The sequence below is a fragment of the Crocodylus siamensis genome, chromosome 2 (assembly GCF_052110815.1).
Source record: "Crocodylus siamensis isolate JL-2025a chromosome 2, ASM5211081v1, whole genome shotgun sequence".
Taxonomy (NCBI): Eukaryota; Metazoa; Chordata; order Crocodylia; family Crocodylidae; genus Crocodylus; species Crocodylus siamensis.
The window spans coordinates 46,896,168-46,914,353 of NC_143396.1; the positions used below are offsets into that span (position 1 = coordinate 46,896,168).

Here is an 18,186-nt window from a genome sequence, read left to right on the forward strand (position 1 = left end):
CTAAGAACAGAATTCTCTGGCTCTTTATTATGTTCTAATCACTTTGCTAATGACTGGGAAATGGCTAAATTCTCTAAAGAAACTTCAAAAACAGATTGCTCCAATAATACTAGAATTTCTGGATTTGTGAATTATAGTTGTAACAGCCTCTGCAATCAATCAGACTGGTACACACTGCCCCTTACACATGCATGGAGCCTCACTGATGTCACTCATATTCTATCTGAATGCAAAGGTGGATCCACTTGCAGGAAAGCTTTAGCAAGGCTTTTGACATGGTGTCCCACAATATACTTGCAAGCAAGCTAAGAAAGTACAGATTGGATAAACTGACTGCAAGGTGGATAGAAAACTGTCTGGATTGTCGGACTCAAAAGGTACTAAACAATGACTCAATGTGTAGTTGGCAGCTGATATCAAGTGGAGTGCCCCAGGGGTTGGTCCTGGTGTGGGTTTTGTTCAAGATCTTCATCAGTGACCTGGAAGATGGGATAGAGTGCACCCTCGGCAGGTTTGCAGGTGACACCAACCTTGGGGAGTAGTAGATATGCTGGAGGATAGGACTACGATTGAGAGCGCTTGAAAAATTGGAGGATTGGACCAAAAGAAATCTTGTAAAGTTCAGTAAGGACAGAACAATCCCATGACCTAGTAGAGGCTAGGTACTGACAGCAGCTGTAAAGAAAATAAGCTGAATATGAGCCAACAGTGTGCCCTTGTGGTGAAGCAGGCTAATGGCATACTGGCTGTATTGGTAGGAATGTTGCCAGCAGGTCAAGGGAAGTGATTCTTCTTCTTTGTTAGGCACTGGTGAGGTCACATTTGGAGTATAGTTTTGCCCCCCTGCAGAAAGGATGTAGATAAATTGGAGAGAGTTTAGCAGAGGGCAAAGAAAATGGTTAGGGGGCTGGGGCACATGACTTGGGAGGAGAGGCTGAGGAAAATGGGCTTATTTAGTCTGGAGAGGAGAAGACTGAGAGGGGATTTAATAGCAGCCTTCAAATACCTGAAGGGGAGTTTGAGAGAGGATGGAGCTAGACTGTTCTAAGTGGTGGCAAATGACAAAACAAGAAGCAGTGGTCTCAAGTTGCAGCAAGGGAAGTTAGGTTAGATAGTAGGAAAAACTTTCTCACAAGGAGAGTAGTAAAGCACTGGAACAGGTTACCCAGAGAGGTGGTGGAAGCTCCATCTTTTGTCGTTTTTGCAGACTTGGCTAGACAAAGCCTTGGCTGGGATGATCTAGTTGGGATTGGTCCTGTTTTGAGCACAGGGTTAGAGTAGCTGACCTCCTGAGGTCCCTTCCAACCCTGATTTTCTGTGATTCTATGATTGCTTTTTTTAGCCTTTTTTCTCTAAATGGTTGGGGTAGACAAATTAATTGCAGCAGTATGTTTTTTATGGCTTTATTCCCAATTTCAGATCTTGGCTTAGTACACAAGTACTTTTTCAGCATTAATCATAGTGGGTAAACTGTTATATAGCATCAGAAACTCCAGAGAAACTTTAAAATACAACATTAGACTTAAAAGGATGTGAGGATGTCCCATGATACACCTTCCATCTCTGATAAATGATGGTAGAGAGGGGCTTTTTGTACTGATCTGCCGTGTTGGCAGCTGCAAGAGGTACTTTACAAATACATTTGTCAGTTTCAGATTGGAGAACGATGATTTATTTTGGGATGGGCTTTGGGATGGAGGGAGCATCATGCTAGGTACTATATGAATATGAACCAAGTCTTAATTTCAGAAAACAAGAAATTCAGTATTGCTTAAGAGAAGAGTAAGGTTTCTTAGGAAAAAAGAATCCTTTCCAAAAACAATTATATAGTGCTTAAGAATGTGACTCCCATAAATCCATCTATTTAAAAAAACCTAAAAGAAAGTAGCATATTAAAATAAGTCATCCTCTATAGATTCATTAAAGTAAAATCTTCTATAGATTCATTAAAATCTTTTGTTCAGGGTTCACACTTCAGCAAGTTATAGTGCATAAGGTAGTAAATCATACTGAACATATTAATTATACAGCATATTTGGTGAGCAGGAGTTCCTTATAATTATTCAGCTATGACCATGGCAGAGGACTCAGAAAAAGCTTAGAGGCATATCATTTTATTTACTATGTGTGAACAAAAGGCTTATATTTGTTTCATTAGTTATACAAAAAGAGCAGTTTGTAAATTAATATTTTCTTATTCATTTTACAATAGTACAGAATGGTAACTACTGTGAGAATTATGCTTTAGTTATGTGTTAAGGCACATAACGCAGAAAAAGTATACAGGTTGAGTAATCATTTTATTTACTTAAATCTTTCAGTACTGTTGCTGAACTTTTTCTATCATGAAAACTATCATGGTTTGTTTAAAGTTTCAGCTCCTATAGCTGCAATATTTAGAAAGCATAGTGCTGTATGTTATGAGGTTTTACTGTGACCTCCCTCTGAGAGTTCTATCTACTTATGTTTTGTGACTTATTACATACCACAAAATCCTCAAAGAAAACTACTTCTCTGCCTTACTCATAATGCTTCATGGAGTACTCACAAACAGGCCCATCAGGCCCCTAGACGAGAGACATGTTAAGAGTGCACCTAATAGTAATGTAATGCAAAATATATTTAATTCTGTTGCTCAGCTGAGAACTGCATGGAAAATGCTGCACTTTGCAAGAAAGCCAATGGTCAGAATAGTCCATTTCTAGGTCCTCCTGTACTGTGGTAAGCAGCTGCTACAGAAATGAATTGGGACTTTGCACATTTACTGCAATTCAGCCTTTGAATATTGCCAGAAGGTTGGCAGCAGTGGTGCCTTAATAGTTTGAAGAGTCTTGAACTGTTTCTTTGGAGCCAATACAGTGTCTCTGCAAAAGACACTGATCATTTTGAAATAGCTTCAGCTTTAGAATTCTGAATAGTCAAGCTGAGAGCTGACACTGGAACAAAAAGGGCATAGAATCTGAGAGAGAGCTGCACAATTTACAGAAAGTGATCAGCCAGTTCTCTCCCCTTCAGAAACTTTTAAATGATAGTTTTATTGTAGCCACACACACACCTGCTGGGTAGGATCATTGGTTTAGAAATTGCCATGTTGAATGCCCTCATGCATGACAAGTGGGTGTGCCCATTTGAAATCTCTGGGTATTAATTTCTGCAGTTAATCACACAAGCAAATGATTTAGTAAACAGTGCTTGATTTGGCAGAACACAATAGGCTTTTGGCTAAGAAACTACAACAAAAAAACTTTAAGCAGTTACCCAGTGCTGATTCCAAACAGTTATGTTGAAATGCACAAAGTTTTCAAGAACTCATTTAACCTTTCCATTGACATTTTCTTCCCTTAGAATAGTGCAGGAGAAAAGGAATTTGTTGTTTATTCTGGTTCCAGTTTCTATGAGTATTATGTGGGCAATAGGGCTCTGACCATTTTAGTTGCATGTGGTTAGAATTCCTGTAGATTTAAGAAAGAGTAAAGAGATGCAGCCGTTTAAATGTTTGTGTTTCTAAGCGGTAAGTGTAGTTCCTTTTTAATTTTGTATTGCAGTTGAATAATATGTAACATTGTCTTGTGTGTTATGATTACATATGAATTAATCTGTCTTAATACGTGCATGAAATGATTTGTGAAATGTTAGAATTGTAGAATTCTCTTTTGTGCATTTTGAAATAAGGGGTTACAAAGTTTGTCCTGTTTTGAATCAAAATTTTTAAATATTTTAAAATGGGGAAATGCAGGAAGATAAATAGTGTAGTGCACAAAATAGAGAACTCTTCCTATCCAAGTTCTGACCAGTGTGCCTCTTAGATGCTTGCTTTTTGAACCTTGAAGAGGCCACGTGTCCAAGATGCGCTCTCTCTAACATTTTTTACATCTGATTTTGTTCATAAAAGCCCCACAGAGGTTTAATAGTGATACATTAATACACTGTAAGTTACATTTGAAATGCCCCTTCTAATTTTCTTTAGAAACAAAAAAGCTTTTTCTACACAAAATACTGTAGTTTCTAGACGGACACAAATCTTGTAACCTTGTTTTTAATACTTGAGGTTAATAGGAGTGAGTGCCTCAGAGAGGATGTTTTTCAAAAATTAAGCTTTTTGAAAAGCCTGGTTAGTTTTGTCACCTGTTTTGTTTTTGTCTTTTTTTCTTTTTGTGCATTTGTGGTTTCTGCTGTGTGAAGGTTGTGTTTTGGAGTGGGGAAACTTAAAGCCATACTTAAGAAATGAGACCATGGCCAAGAATTTCTAATAAAACCAGCTAGTGTTTGATAACTAATATGTTGATTTATTATTGTTGTTATCAATATAATTGTTATATTGCTGTTGTTGCTGACACAATTCTTTTTCAAATTAAGGCTGATGACATTTTAGCTAGTACTATGAAAGTCTATGAATCTCTGAGAGGTACCTGTAGGAGTCCTATATTTCTTCATGGCTTCTTTTTAAGCTTATAAAAATGATTTAATCAAAAACTGGTAAATGTTGTTACCCATATAGTCAAATATGGGATGACTTAATTAGTCTCTCAGAGAGTCTTAAGCCCTTCCCATGGCAAGTAAAGTATGCTGCAATTCCATCTGCATCTTGCTAGTCTGTGAAGAATGCCCTGTTCTGCTGTCTAAGAATTGTTAGCTATGCTCATACAAATAATACTGGAGAAGCATAATTCTTAATGGTAGACTTTTATACCAAAATTGGTTTCTAATTCAAAATGTCTCGAGTTTGGAAAACATAGATATTTACATAAGAATTTCTGATTTTGTTGGAGAAAAAACAAATATTTCCATACTTGTTGTAAATAAATGAGAAACTAAAAAAAACTTCACAAAAGTTGAAAAAAAATTTTTTTTTTTACCAGAACTAACTAATATGAAGCCAATGTTCCCAGCCTTGAATGTGAACAAAGAAAGTATTTTATGACTTTAAAATGGAGTTTTATATTATTGCATCAAGGCAGAAACTATTCTTAATCAACTGTGTATTGAAGTCGCATAGATTAGGTACAAAGTGGGGGTCAACAAAAGTCTACAAGGCTGGCAATCAAATAGGGAAGCTAGTCTTTCCATACTTGGTAATTGTATGTTTAGGTATTCAGGTTCTGCCTCAATGCACCTGTTATCTATCCCTTTACAGGTTTTGAAAGCTACAGATTTTTTAACCTTTGCTCATGACAGTTTGAATCACTAGAACATGCACTTCTAACTATGTTCAAATGAACTGTTCTACCCTTTTATCTCCTCTTCTCCTACAGCTTTCCTCTAGCACAGGGGTTGGCAACATAAGGTCTGTGGGCCATATCTGGTCCATGGAGATATTGAATCCAGCCTGCAGAGCCAGGGAGCATTATCCATGCCCTACTGCACTAGGCAGATGTTGGGGGGGCAGGCGGCGGGGAGGTTGCACACGGGTGCTGCACCTCAGCCAGGCAATGTAGAGGAGGATAGGGTTTTCATGTTGACGTGGCCAGGAAGCAGTGATGGCAGAGGCAGGGCAGGGCAGGAGTGTCAGCCTGCCTGGGACCCAAGCCAGATTGATCCAAGCCACAATTTCAAAACCCTACTGATCACTGCTCTAGCACATTTGTAAGAGAGTGAAATGTTTAGGTTCTTTCAGAAACCCTCCTCCCTATGTATGTTTGCTTTTCTTCAGGTAGCCATACTATATATCCAGTCCTGGCACAGTTGTATGTTTGTGGACACACTGTAAAGGACTGAACTGCCAGGTATCTTTTTGCTTAATGACAATGCGTTAAGGGGTTATTTGCTCTTTCTGCCCAGTAAACCAAATGGATGATGTAGCTGTGCAAACTCTTCACAAGTCATGGGGGAGTTAAACAGGTTCATTTTGGCTTCTCTGTTCCCAGCCAGATGCCCATGGGTAATTGGAGGGAAGATGGGTTAAACACGTTAAGTTCTATGTGAGAAGTTTTTAGATTCTGCTAAAGGTCTAGCAGCAGTAAGAAGGATAGAAGAGGAGCTGCCATTTAGGAAGGTAAAACTAAATCCAGGGCACATTAGGGATGGCCAGCAGAATTATTTATCTTCCATAATTCCACCTTAAGTGGCATAACTGTCTTGTTGATTAGATAATATGCCATTTTAGTAGAAGTATAATATGATAGATTAACACCAAAGAGTTTTTGAAAGCTAAAAATGTTTGAAAAACACTTCAAATGAATTAAAAATAATCTGCTGTTGGGTTTATCATTGAAGGTGATCTTATGTACATGTTTTCTCAGAAAAGGGAAAAAGAAAAGTTAGGGTCCTAAAATTAAAAACAGGAAGATCTGCGTTTTTGGCTTTTTCCCTGGGTATGTTTACTATCAAGTGCAGAACAGAGAGAAGATGGTGTGCATGTATGCAGCCAGTTACCTTTTGTGTTTGACAGCCTGGCTTCTGCAAGCAGGCTACCTAAAACTGTCTTTATAAATAATGTGATGTCTTTACCAGGACAAAGGCAGACATTTTCCTGAATAAAATGCGTATGTGTATATACATAATGTATATCCAACTCCAGAAGAAATTAATAAACTATTAAAGGGGAAGTCTGTATTACCTCAGCATACATTTGTGTCTTAAAGCTAGTGACAGTTATAAGAAAATAAAATAACAGCTTATCTATGTTGTTTAAAGATGTTGCTATCTGCACAGTTTTTGCTTATGCACTAAAATAGTTGTGGCTTATTTTCATATGAATCTGTCTTTTTAGATTGGAACTCTCGTGTCTGTGTATGTGCAGGCATAACAACTTGAAAGGAACTGTTTTTCATAAAAATAGTCCTTTATATATCCCTAAATTGGTTACAGAAATATTTTTCCATAATCACTAGAACAGAAATTATATTATAAAATAACTCATATGCATAAGAACATTTAAATTTTTAAAAATTTCCAAAAATTTACGTACTGGTATATGGACGTGTACAGTCATTAATGTGAATGTTAAAAATCCATTTCTCTCCTAATTGCCAGGCTACATCAAGTTCAGGTTGGTCTGAAGTTCCTAACGTATCACATGATGCCCCTGATTTCTAAATTTGAGTTACGATTACTAATGATGCCTTTGCCTGAAGATTTTCCTGTTTTCCTTTTAAAGTAATAACTAAAATAAAAAATTCCTTGTTTCTGCAAGAAGAAACTACAAAATCTGTTTTTTTCATTATACAGGAGACCCTCGCCATTTGCAAGGGATCCATTCTGGAGATCCCTGTGAATGGTGAAATCTGCGAATACTGACGGGGCTCCCTGTCAGACCCCACACTGACCCCCTGCTCCCCCACCGTGAGAGGCTAGAAGCGTGGGGCTCCCCCGCAGCGCCTGGGGACTAACTGCGGCTGCCTTTGGGGGAGAAGATGCTGCCGCTGGCTCCCTCCCCATCCCTGGTGTTTGCTCTCCACCCACCCAGCTCTACCTTCCCCCTCCACATGCCCAGCTCTGCTCTCCACTCTGCTCTCCCTAGCTCTGCCCTCCCCACCCCTCATAAGGCTCTGTGCCTGGCTTCGCTGCAGAGGCAGGAGCTCGGTGCAGCGCCAGAGGGAGCCATGGCAGTGCTCACCCCGACCCAGCCAGTTGGTGTGGCGCACCATAAATATTCAAATCTGCAAGTAGCAAGGGTTTCCTGTATTACACTTTTAGTTGTAGCAGAGTTATATTTTGAACACACTTTTATCAGTCTTTTCCAGTTTTCTTGGGGACTAAGAGTCGATTCAATTACATCTCCAAAAACTTGCCTTTTGCCTAATTCATCTTGATGTGAAATTCACTATGGTCTCTTAGGGGAATATTGCAAATAATGTGGTAACTTTGTAATCATGTACAAAAAGATAGTTTGAAGATTTAAAGAGTGCCCCACCTCTGTCATGAAATACCTCTTTTCTTAGGCTCTGAGTTTAAGTGTAAGGTAACACTCGGAAGCATTGTGTGGTGGAACAGGTGGTATTTGGGCAAGCCCTTTTGTCTCTGACCCTTTGGGAGAAGAGACTGACAGGGACAAAAATTATAAAAGCAGAAGTCAACAGGGGAACAATTCACTTCTTATTTAATTGCCAAGTTCAGTGAGAGTGCCTTTCAATAAGCAAGAAAAGAGTAGCTGCTTAGAAACTGAGTGAATCAGTACAGTGGCTCGATTTAAAAGGCCAAAAACTTTTCCATTTAATTAACTTCTGAAGATGAGAATTTGCATGTGTTCAGTTTAAAATGTGTGTTGCAATGCTAGCCAGTAATTTAAAAAATTGGCCTTTTAAGCTACTGTGCAGGATATCTATTTTTGTAAATGTCCCTTTCCTGGGACCTAAATGGAATAACATGCACAGATGTACTTGCCCTTGACTGGGTGGAGTAGGGCATGGTGGTCTGCTTCACTGTGTTAGGGCAGAACACTTCCTGCTTATGCATCCAGAGTCAGACCCGGTTCTCATCTTGAGCTAGCCTGTATATCCATTCTGTGTGGTTGATGCGAGAATCCTACTGAGATGGCCTTAGGTTCAAAACTTTGTAATTGTGGGAGACTTGGCACATAAGTGTGGTTGTGTAAGATAGTTATGCATCATTGATCATTGGGTGGTTGAATTTAGGTCTATGGATATGTATTGACAGAAAAAAATAAAACAGATGCTATAGCGGAATTTTAAAAAGCATACATATATGAATTATGAAGAATAAACCATTTTGTTTATCATTACCCTGAAAATAATGCATGAGAACGTAAAAAGAATTATTCTTTATCTTTTCTGCATGTGATGGATTTAATTTTGGTGTCTACAACAGTAGCGGGTTTTTTAAGCAGACTATTTGCATGCTTGACTTACTGCAAAGTGTACTTTATGCACAATGAAAAGTGAAAAATTTGATGGTAAGGTGGTGGCATATGACTGAAGAACTTGAAGCTAGAGCAAACATCTCTTGAATGTTGTTGTGTTTCCATTAGTTGTGAGGATTCATGACTGCATTTCTTAATATTTACTTAAGGAAATAGTAATCGTCACGTTTTGCGAACTATGTTGGGGCTGGGTTTGTGCACTTATGGGTGTATATTTTCTAAGTCAAACCTAGCATAGAGGGTTTTTTATATATGCCACATTTGACTTTTTAAAATGTCTCCGACATTTAAAGTGTACCTGTTTTTTCCATAGCTTGTACTTCATTAGGTTATTCAGAAATTCCTTTTTTTTCCTTCTTAAAGCGTTGGTTAGCAGGCCATGGAATAAGTATGTGGTTCAGTGTCTGTATCAGTTTTAAGAAAATTATGGGCCAGACCGAGGCCCACACTAGTCTTTTTGGGTGTTTTTACATGTGCTCTGGAGGTTGGGGGGCACTTTATTTAGAGCGACTGTCTCACTCTAATTAAAGCACCCACTGCATCTTGTGTATCGGCGGGCACTTTAACTACAGCTCATTGAAGAAGCTTTTGTTAAAGTGCTCCTGCTGCCATTTTGAAGCACATTGATGCTGATGCAAAGGCTGCTGGAGTGCACTAATTAGCTCGCTCCAGCAGACTCAATTAATTGCGTTTGCTCTGACGCACTGTAATTACAGCCTGTCAGAGCTGCCTCCTTGCACATCTACAGGCAACCTTTGTGGCAATCCCGTAGTGTGAAACATTTGTAAAGATAGTCTAAGCTGGCAATCTGGGAAATGCTAGCTGGTTTGGCAAGTTTCATATATTTTCTTTGAAATAGGGAGCATTTTGGAGATGGGAGGTGATACAGAACTCTTTAGTTCACATAGCTGCTTCTGTTGAGCTGTTACAAGGCAATGCTAGTTATAGAGATCCTCAGATTAGGAGGACATCAAAGTGTGAAGCTTTGGGTCACCTCTTTCTCTTCCAAGTTCTAAACTGAGCAGCACTTAACTAGCTTTGTGAACAGGCTAACAACTATACTTAAATATGATCTGCTATGTCTTCATCTTCTCTAGCAGGTCCCTCTTGGAAGCATACATCTTCTCTGAGGCCTTTGTTATTGTCATGTCAGCTTTCTAGTAAGCAGCTGTCCACATCACAGGAGCATCCATCACCATTGATATCCTTCTGTTGCAGCCAACAGTCATGGTCTGATTCCTCATCACTGAGCAATCGTAACCAGACAAGTGATTCCCCTAAAGCAGACTTGACACATCTGATAAACGGAATATAGGAGATTCTGGCAAACTACTGCTCATGCTTTGTCTGTTCTTCAGTAAATTAAGTTATTTCAGTCTGGTGCTTGTTAAGCAATAAGTTGACTGCAAAGTGAGGCAGGAAGAGACAGAAGTGTCCTAAGCCCACACTTAAAATGAAAGAGATGAAGTATGTTCTGTATCATTATAATCTGGAATCAACACCAGCCAGTCTACAGTATACTGTCTGCATGTGTTCCTATATCTTGTTTTCATAGATGGAAGGATATGGAAATTATAGGGCTGTTAGTCTTACCTCGGTCCTGGGGAAGCTGTTTGAGAAAATTATCCAGGTCTGTGAGGGGCAAGCAGGGGAGTGTATGCTTAGAGGCAACCAACTTGGGTTCATTAGAGGCAGGTCCTGTCAGACCAACCTGGTGGCCTTCTATGACTAGGTCACAAAATCCTTGGACGCAGGTGTCGTGGTGGACGTAGTCTTTCTGGACTTTTGGAAGGCTTTTGACACTGTCTCTCACCCCATTCTCGTTAAAAAATTAGGAGATTGTGATGTTGATGCCTACATAGTCAGATGGGCCACTGATTGGCTGGAGGGCTGCACCCAGAAAGTGGTGGTGGATAGGTCATTTTTGACCTGGAGGGATGTGGGCATTGGGATCCCCCGGGGCTCGGTCCTCAGGTCCACATTGTTCAAAATCTTCATCAGCAACTCGGACAAGGGGGTGAAAAGCACCGTGTTCAAATTTGCAGATGACGCCAAGATGTGGGGAGAAGTCAGCACGCTAGAAGGGAGGGACAGGCTGCAACTGGATCTGGACAGGTTACGGGGGTAGGCAGATGAGAATAAGATGGGATTCAATACTGACAAGTGCAGGTTACTGCACCTGGAGAGAGAGAACCAGCAGCGTACCTACAGGCTGAGGAACTCCCTTCTCATCAGCACAGAGGCAGAAAAGGATCTTGGAGTCATTATAGACACCAAGATGAGCATGTGGGGATGCAGTCAGGAAGGCTAACCGCAACTTGTCATGCATCCACAGATGCATCATGAGCAGGTCCAAGGAGGTGATCCTCCCCCTCTGTGCGACATTGGTCAGGCCGCAGTTGGGGTACTGTGTCCAGTTCTGGGCGCTGCACTTCAAGAGGGATGGGGACAACATGGGGAGGGTCCAGAGGAGAGCCACTCGCATGATCAGGGGACAGCAGGGCAGGCCGTACAAGGGGAGGCTACGAGACCTGAATCTGTTCAGCCTCCACAAGAGAAGGCTGAGAGGGGATCTGGTAGCCGCCTATAAACGTGCCAAGGGGACCAGCAGGCAATGGGAGAGTCCCTGTTTCCCTGAGCACTACTAGGGGTAACAAGGAATAACAGCCATAAGTTGATGGAGAGTAGATTCAGGCTAGATATCAGGAAGCACTACTTCACAGTCAGTGCGGCTAGGATCTGGAACCAACTTCCAAGGGAAGTGGTGCTCGCTGAAGTGGTGCTCACTCCTACCCTGGGGGTCTTTAAAAGAAGGCTAGATAGACACCTTGCTGGGGTCGTTTGACCCCGGCATTCTTTCCTGCCCATGGCAGGGGGTCGGACTTGATGATCTGCTCAGGTCCCTTCTGATCCTACCAACTATGAAACTATGAAAAGTAATGAAAAGCTAACATCTAAAATGTCTGGTTCATTAACTGTTTTTTCTAATTGCATGAATACTGACTGAGTATAGATTAAAATGTCCAAAAGAATAGTAATACTCTTTTAGCATGCAATGTGGGCATGAGTCTCTGAGCCTTCAGGGAGTTGTAGTGAGGTTGGTGGGTCTTCATGTGTGTATAGGGATGAGACTGCCCTGCGCTTAATGAAGGATCAGGACCAGAGTATGAACACAGCACTCAAACTATGGGATAAAATAGCCTGTAACAAGCACACGGGTACTCAGCAGTGTTTCTCGAAGATAAGCAGGCAATATTGAGGAACAATGAAATATGCTCAGTAATTTTTTATCTGAAACTAAGATTTCATAAGTAGTGGATTACACTCTAGTGGGAATTTTTATACCTGAAAGTGTCTGAATATTTCTTCCTGTCGGGTCTATAGGTTTGTATAAATATCTGCTTTCAGTTTCAGTTTTGCAGAGTAGCATAATATTGCTGGGGAGGGGTAGAGACCAAACATTGGATACATTCACAAAATTTTCATAAAGCATCTTATAATGTAGCATGTAAAAGCTGTTATTAAAACCTTCTTGCCAAGATTTAAACCTAACACTTTGAAGTCGTTAGTCTTACACAGGAGGTTCCATCTTTAACTAGAGAGGCTATTGTACTTCCATAATAAGACTATGTACAGCAGCACCTCCAGAACTGAAAACCTGCTCTTTTTGCTCCAGCAGTGTATCGTCTGTCACTTGAGCTGGATCAAGATAAGGTAGTTTTCAGCTATAGAAGTAGCCTGTGATCCTTCCAAGTCATAAAAAGCTAATAGATAGCATCGTGTATGTCCACACAAGCGCGTGCACACATCCCCTGAGTTAGATCCACAGAGATGCTTAGCACCTGTAACTCCTGATGAGTATGAGTCATGGCTGCCCGGTCTTGCTTCCATAAAAAAATAAATAAATAAAACCATCTATTGATACCAATGGCAAGTATCATTAACTTTACATGGGATAGCATTGAAGACTGCATGAGAAAGGTACAGTGGAAGGAAAAATAAATATGGGTTAAAAGTGTAGATAAGTTAATTTAATATTTCATACCACTAATATCTAATGAGATGTTTTGGGTTTTTTTTCAAAGCTCCAAGGACTGATATGACATCAGAATATTTATGACAGGTCTTAGTCAAGCCTAAGAAGTTATTTTCATCATACAGAAAAAGGAAATGTACTAGCCATGGCTGCTTTTAATTGATATAATAAGAGAGCGTTGTCTGTGTTAGTCTTAAGTGAATCAGAAAGCAGGGCAGAGTGGCACTTTTAAGAGTCATTCAGAAAGACATAAGCTGTCATAGGCCATAGCCTGCTTCATCAGCTTCTACTTCATAACTATGCATCTGATGAAGTAGGCTGTAGCTTATGAAAGCGTACATGTTTCTGAACAAGTCGGTGTTCAAGGTGCCACCCCGCACTGCTTTTGCCTAACTGATGTAATGTTAAGGGGAGAGAAAACAAATCTAACCCAGTTCATGTATACAAGCCTGCTCTGCCCTGGCTCAGATTGCTGCTGTCCTGGGCGTACATGTAGATACTGCTCCTGGTAGCAGGCTACTCCAGCTCAAAGTACTCCAGAGGTTATTCCTTTGCTCTAATTGCGTGCATAGATGCACCCACCAACTACTCAGAAGGTACCAATATGAGCACAATGCAAGTGCTTATCTAATTAAGCATGAAATGGCCAGTTCTAGGTTTCCAGTACAGTCTTTGTTTGGAAAATATAGCTCTGTCCTGAGAACATTTGAAACTACTAAATATCCTGGGAGAAATTTTCATAAGGGCCTTATTAGACCTCCTTTTCCTACAGATGCCCAACATCTTGTGTGTAGTTGAGCATAAATCTGTGTCTGTATGTGTGTCTGTATGAGTAATAGCAGCTGATCTCTGGAAATATGACTGTTTGATTTAAATGTAAAATTTAATTGGGTTGTGTTTACATCTCTTTATCTGTATCTTTTCAAGATTACACTGAACTGGGAGATCTACCTCCCAGATCCCCATTAGAACCTGTTTGTGAAGATGGCTCTTTTGGGCCAGTGAAAGAAGAGAGGAAACGAACACCTCAGGAGCTGCGAGAATTGTGGCAAAAAGCTGTTCTTCAACAGATTCTGCTCCTCAGAATGGAAAAGGAAAATCAAAAGTTGCAAGGTCAGCAAAGTTTGTGATTAAATACTGGAAGCAACAAGCCCTATGTTCTTGGTTTGCATTTAAGCCCCTGCAATAGGATCAGTCTTTAATAAAACGTTGTAGAAGTGATAAGGACAAGTAAATCTAGCTGTATCTCTTCCAGTTACCTTGTGTGGAGTAGGAGTCATCTTGTTTATTCATTACCTTTTACTTGCAGTTTATTTCTTTTATGCAAGACCCAAAACCTAGAGTTTCTTCTATGCATTTCAAAGAAGCAGAAACCTGTATACCTTGGAATTCTGGGAGGAGGGTCCTTTCATACAGGCAGATGAATTTCAAGAAGACTCTGAGTTATTTTACTAAAGAACCAGCCTCAGAGGCAGTGTTTGAAGAAACAGATGAGGACATTCTTTAACGTGTTATGCTTTATAATTAGCCATTTATTTTAATGGTTTCATTTTGAGATGTAATGCTAAACATTTTAATATGGTATAAAGTTTCAGGAGACAGGATACATTCTGTTTAGCTACTACTAAATGAAGTGGTAAAGTATTAAAATTAGATGTTTCGTATTATATTTCAATATTTACCTTTATCAGTTTATTATTAGAAATTTGCACAGGTTACTAAAGGTGTGTCTTTTTATCAGTTTTTGCAAATCGGTGTCACTGACTAATCTGAATTCTGTACACTGAGCAATCAGACAAAATTATCCCTCCATAAGTTTGGATACAAGAAAATATTGTTAATTGTTAATCCCACAGTGAGTTTTCCCATTAACTCTAATGCAAGCTGTAACTCAGGTGGTTATTTTAAAGCTGGCTTCATATAAGAAGACTCTCTTCTTTTAGGTTTTTATGTTTACACCTAAAAGAAATAAGAATGAGCCAAGCCCCACTGAGTGGAGTTGTATTCATTTAGAATTACATAGTCACTCTTTATAATAGAGCTATAACATGTGCATTAGTGCTGCTATTGATTTTAATCAGTGTTTTAAGCTTTCAGTAATTTGTGAAAAAATAAAAATAGTTACACCAGGATAGAAGTTACGGAGTGTCTTGCCAAGTATGGAACTCATACATTAATAGATGTTACCATTCCTTTTATAAAAGATATAATACTTCCTCAGTGCATGTATAATATCTGGTTCGGATTTTGCTACAGTGGTTTACCTTGCTTCTAATAAATTACGTACAGTGTGTCTGTTGAACGTACTAGTACTGAACACTGACCTAAAGGAAACCGTTCCAAGCTAACGTAGCAACTGAATGTATTTCCCTTTTTGTGTTCTGTTCCCTCTGCTGTTAATGAGATATGGGCATTGTTGCAGGGCTCTCAGGTATCCTGCGACTGAGACTAGAAATAGCTCGGGAGAGACCCCTAGGGGCGGAAAAGGGGAAGGACAACTGCCAGTTACTAGGATTGTGCAGGTGCCAGTTGCCCTAGCAACCAGGGAAGCCGGGAGCCAGGAAGGGGCGGAGCTTAGCCCTTCTTAAGCCCAGGTAGGCGGCCAGGAGTTCAGTTCCCCTCTGGCAACCGCAAGAGCAGGAGATCTGCAGGTGAGCTGAGCAGCCCGGGTCAAGGGTGCAGCCTGACTGCTCTGACCAGCCGCAATGATGCAGGGGAAAAGGAAACTCGGACGGAGGTAAGGCAGAGCCTCCATAGAGTGGAGCTGGGTCTATGAGCTTGGGGCTTATGATTACGTTACGAGTCGGTAGGCTTCTGGTTCTGTTGTAGCCGCTTGGCTCCTGATTTTTTTGCTGTTATACTGGAGGACCGGGTGAGGCTGTAGGGGTGCGAGGAGGCCTCACGGGGCTCCCCAATAGCTGAGGAGTTCCCAATGCCCAGTGGGGGCACAGTGAGCAGTGAACAGCGTTTCGAGTACCGGAGAGGCGCTCGGTGTGTGGGGCTTGTAGCCCCAGCCGCGAAGGGACGCTCAGGCCCTATAGGGGCAAGAAGCACGAGAGGCGCGGCATAAACCCCAGAGGGGGCAACCAGCCCGAGAGGGGCGGCTTAGTCCCCCAGAGGGGGCAATGGGCACGAGAGGTACGGGGAAAAAGGCCCTGAAGGGGGCAACGAGCGCGGGAAGCACGCGACAAGCCCAGACGAGGGGCAGTAAAAAGCCCGAGAGTGAGAAGGGCGCTGAAGACCCAAAAGACAAAAGAAGGGGCCAGGACCTGATACTATGTCCTGGGGGAGGATCATTCTGGCAACAACTGCAAGGCTTGGGCTGTGGTGCAGGGGAAGGAGGGAGCCGCAGACAGCACCCCCGACCATCGGGGCGCACATAAATGGGCAGCCTCCTGCCAGGTTTCATCATTCTTCACTTATGAACAAGATCAAGACGTGGCAGGCGAGAATAGGTGGGTGGTGGGCCCATTGCAGAAATCCGGAGCTGCACGTGCAGAGAAACTCCAAAAGTGAGACTCCTGTCACAGGCATATTTGCAGAGATTCAGAAAGACTGTGTGTGTTTTATCCTTAGCGTAAACTTTCATCTCTGTTAGTCCCATTGAATACACTGCTCTTACTCAATGACACATTCTCAAAATTTGAGGGAGGATCACTAAACTACAGAAATTAGAGAGGGAGATGCCAAAGATATTGGGGTTTTGGGAAGCCTTGTGTTTAGCCATATTCAAAGTAAGCAAAGCTGAAGAGAGGGAACAAAAGGGAAAAGAAGTTAAGGATTTAAGAATATCTTTTATTAATTTGCATTCAAGCATAACAAAACCAAAGTTGTGGTGCATATTTTTAATCTTTTTATGTAGTTTCACACTCTCAATGCTTTCATCAGAAGCCTATCAGTAGCATATGTACTACTAATTTTCTGGTTGTAAGTCCTTTCCTGAGACAGTGTTATACAAGAACAGTCATAGGAATGAAATGTTGCTAGTATAATAATTTATAGTATATGAATTAATAACTATAATATATTAGAATATATGAATAAGTAATGTATCAAATTTTATAGTTGAAGTCACCAAAGGTTTGGTTAACTCATTTGGAGCCAGATCTATGAAAGTATTTAGATACTAAAAGGTCTAGCATGATCTTTAACAAAAATGGTTATATGCATTAGACACCTATCTTCCATTGTCCTTTATGTGAATTAGGTGTCTAATTTCATCAAACACCTTCGCAAATATCACTGAGTGTCTATTTAGAAAAAATCAGCAACATTTAAAGGCTCTGTCTTCATTTATTTTCCAGAACTGTTATATCAAAATGAATTTAGGAACATGGTGGGGTTTTTTTAAATTATTTTCAATGATTAAGGAGATGTTACTTGATAAACTACTATCATTCTATGCTCTAAGAAACTGAAAGGCCCTGCATGTATTTATAAAAACTTAACTTTCACAGTTGATCCCACCGAGTAATTATTTGTATATATAACTACTTGCAAGAATTGAGACCTGAATTGTTTTATGACCTCAAGGTAAAAAATTTCTAAATAGATCCCATTATTTTTCTAAGTTTTCAATCTACCAAAGCATTTTGAAATATTGGAAAAGGTACAGCTTAAATTGTATGATCCTCAAATATTAATACTTTAAAACCCTCTATAGCAACTGTTGCCTGACAGACTATGCCAGGACCTGTACTGACTCGTGACTCAGGCTTTTGCACAAAATAGCTTATGAATGTAACAAGATCCACCACTACGGGCAGCAGTGACACCTCCTTGAGCCACAGGGCAGCCCTGGAAAGGGCTCTGAGCAGCTGCAGCCAGAAAGGCCCCAAAAGCAGCGAGCTCATCTGGTGCTACTCATCATGGGCAGGGTCACCTCTCTCTGTCTTCCCTTTCCCCTGCTCCCTCTCTCCCCACTGCAACCATTCTGTACCTCCAGCATGGCTCCACACCGTACACCAGCTTCCAGCCCATGCACTGGAAGCAGCACCAGATGGGAATTCTCCTGCATCAGCGCGTCAGCTGTGGTCCCAGCCAGTCACCTCTATCCCTGGCAGGAACCTGTAGTCAGCGTCCACAGCTGACGCCAGTGTACATCCCACGCTGCTTCCAGCGTACAGGGCAGGAGCTGGTGTATGCTGTGGATGAGGCGAGATGTGCCTGCCTGCCCAGCACAGTGCAGAAGCTGGAACCACTGGCTCCCTATGTGCCAGATCCCGTGACTTCGTGGCCACCATCCATGGGCCAGATGCACTGAGTTGGTGGGACGGATATGGCCCAAGGGCTGTATTTTGCCCGCCTCTGCTTTAACCTTTCACCAGGTTCT

General features: G+C 41.0%; 1 protein-coding gene across 8 annotated transcripts in view; it reads left to right on the top strand.

Moving 5' to 3' along the window:
- Positions 1-18,186, top strand: part of TBC1D1 (TBC1 domain family member 1) — a 182,124-nt gene that overhangs the window by 133,475 nt on the left and 30,463 nt on the right. For all 8 annotated transcript variants that reach the window (XM_090035743.1, XM_090035742.1, XM_090035744.1 and 5 more), the window contains one exon: positions 13,782-13,967. In XM_090035743.1, the coding sequence (XP_089891869.1) occupies positions 13,782-13,967 (186 nt within the window). The remainder of the gene's footprint in view (positions 1-13,781; positions 13,968-18,186) is intronic.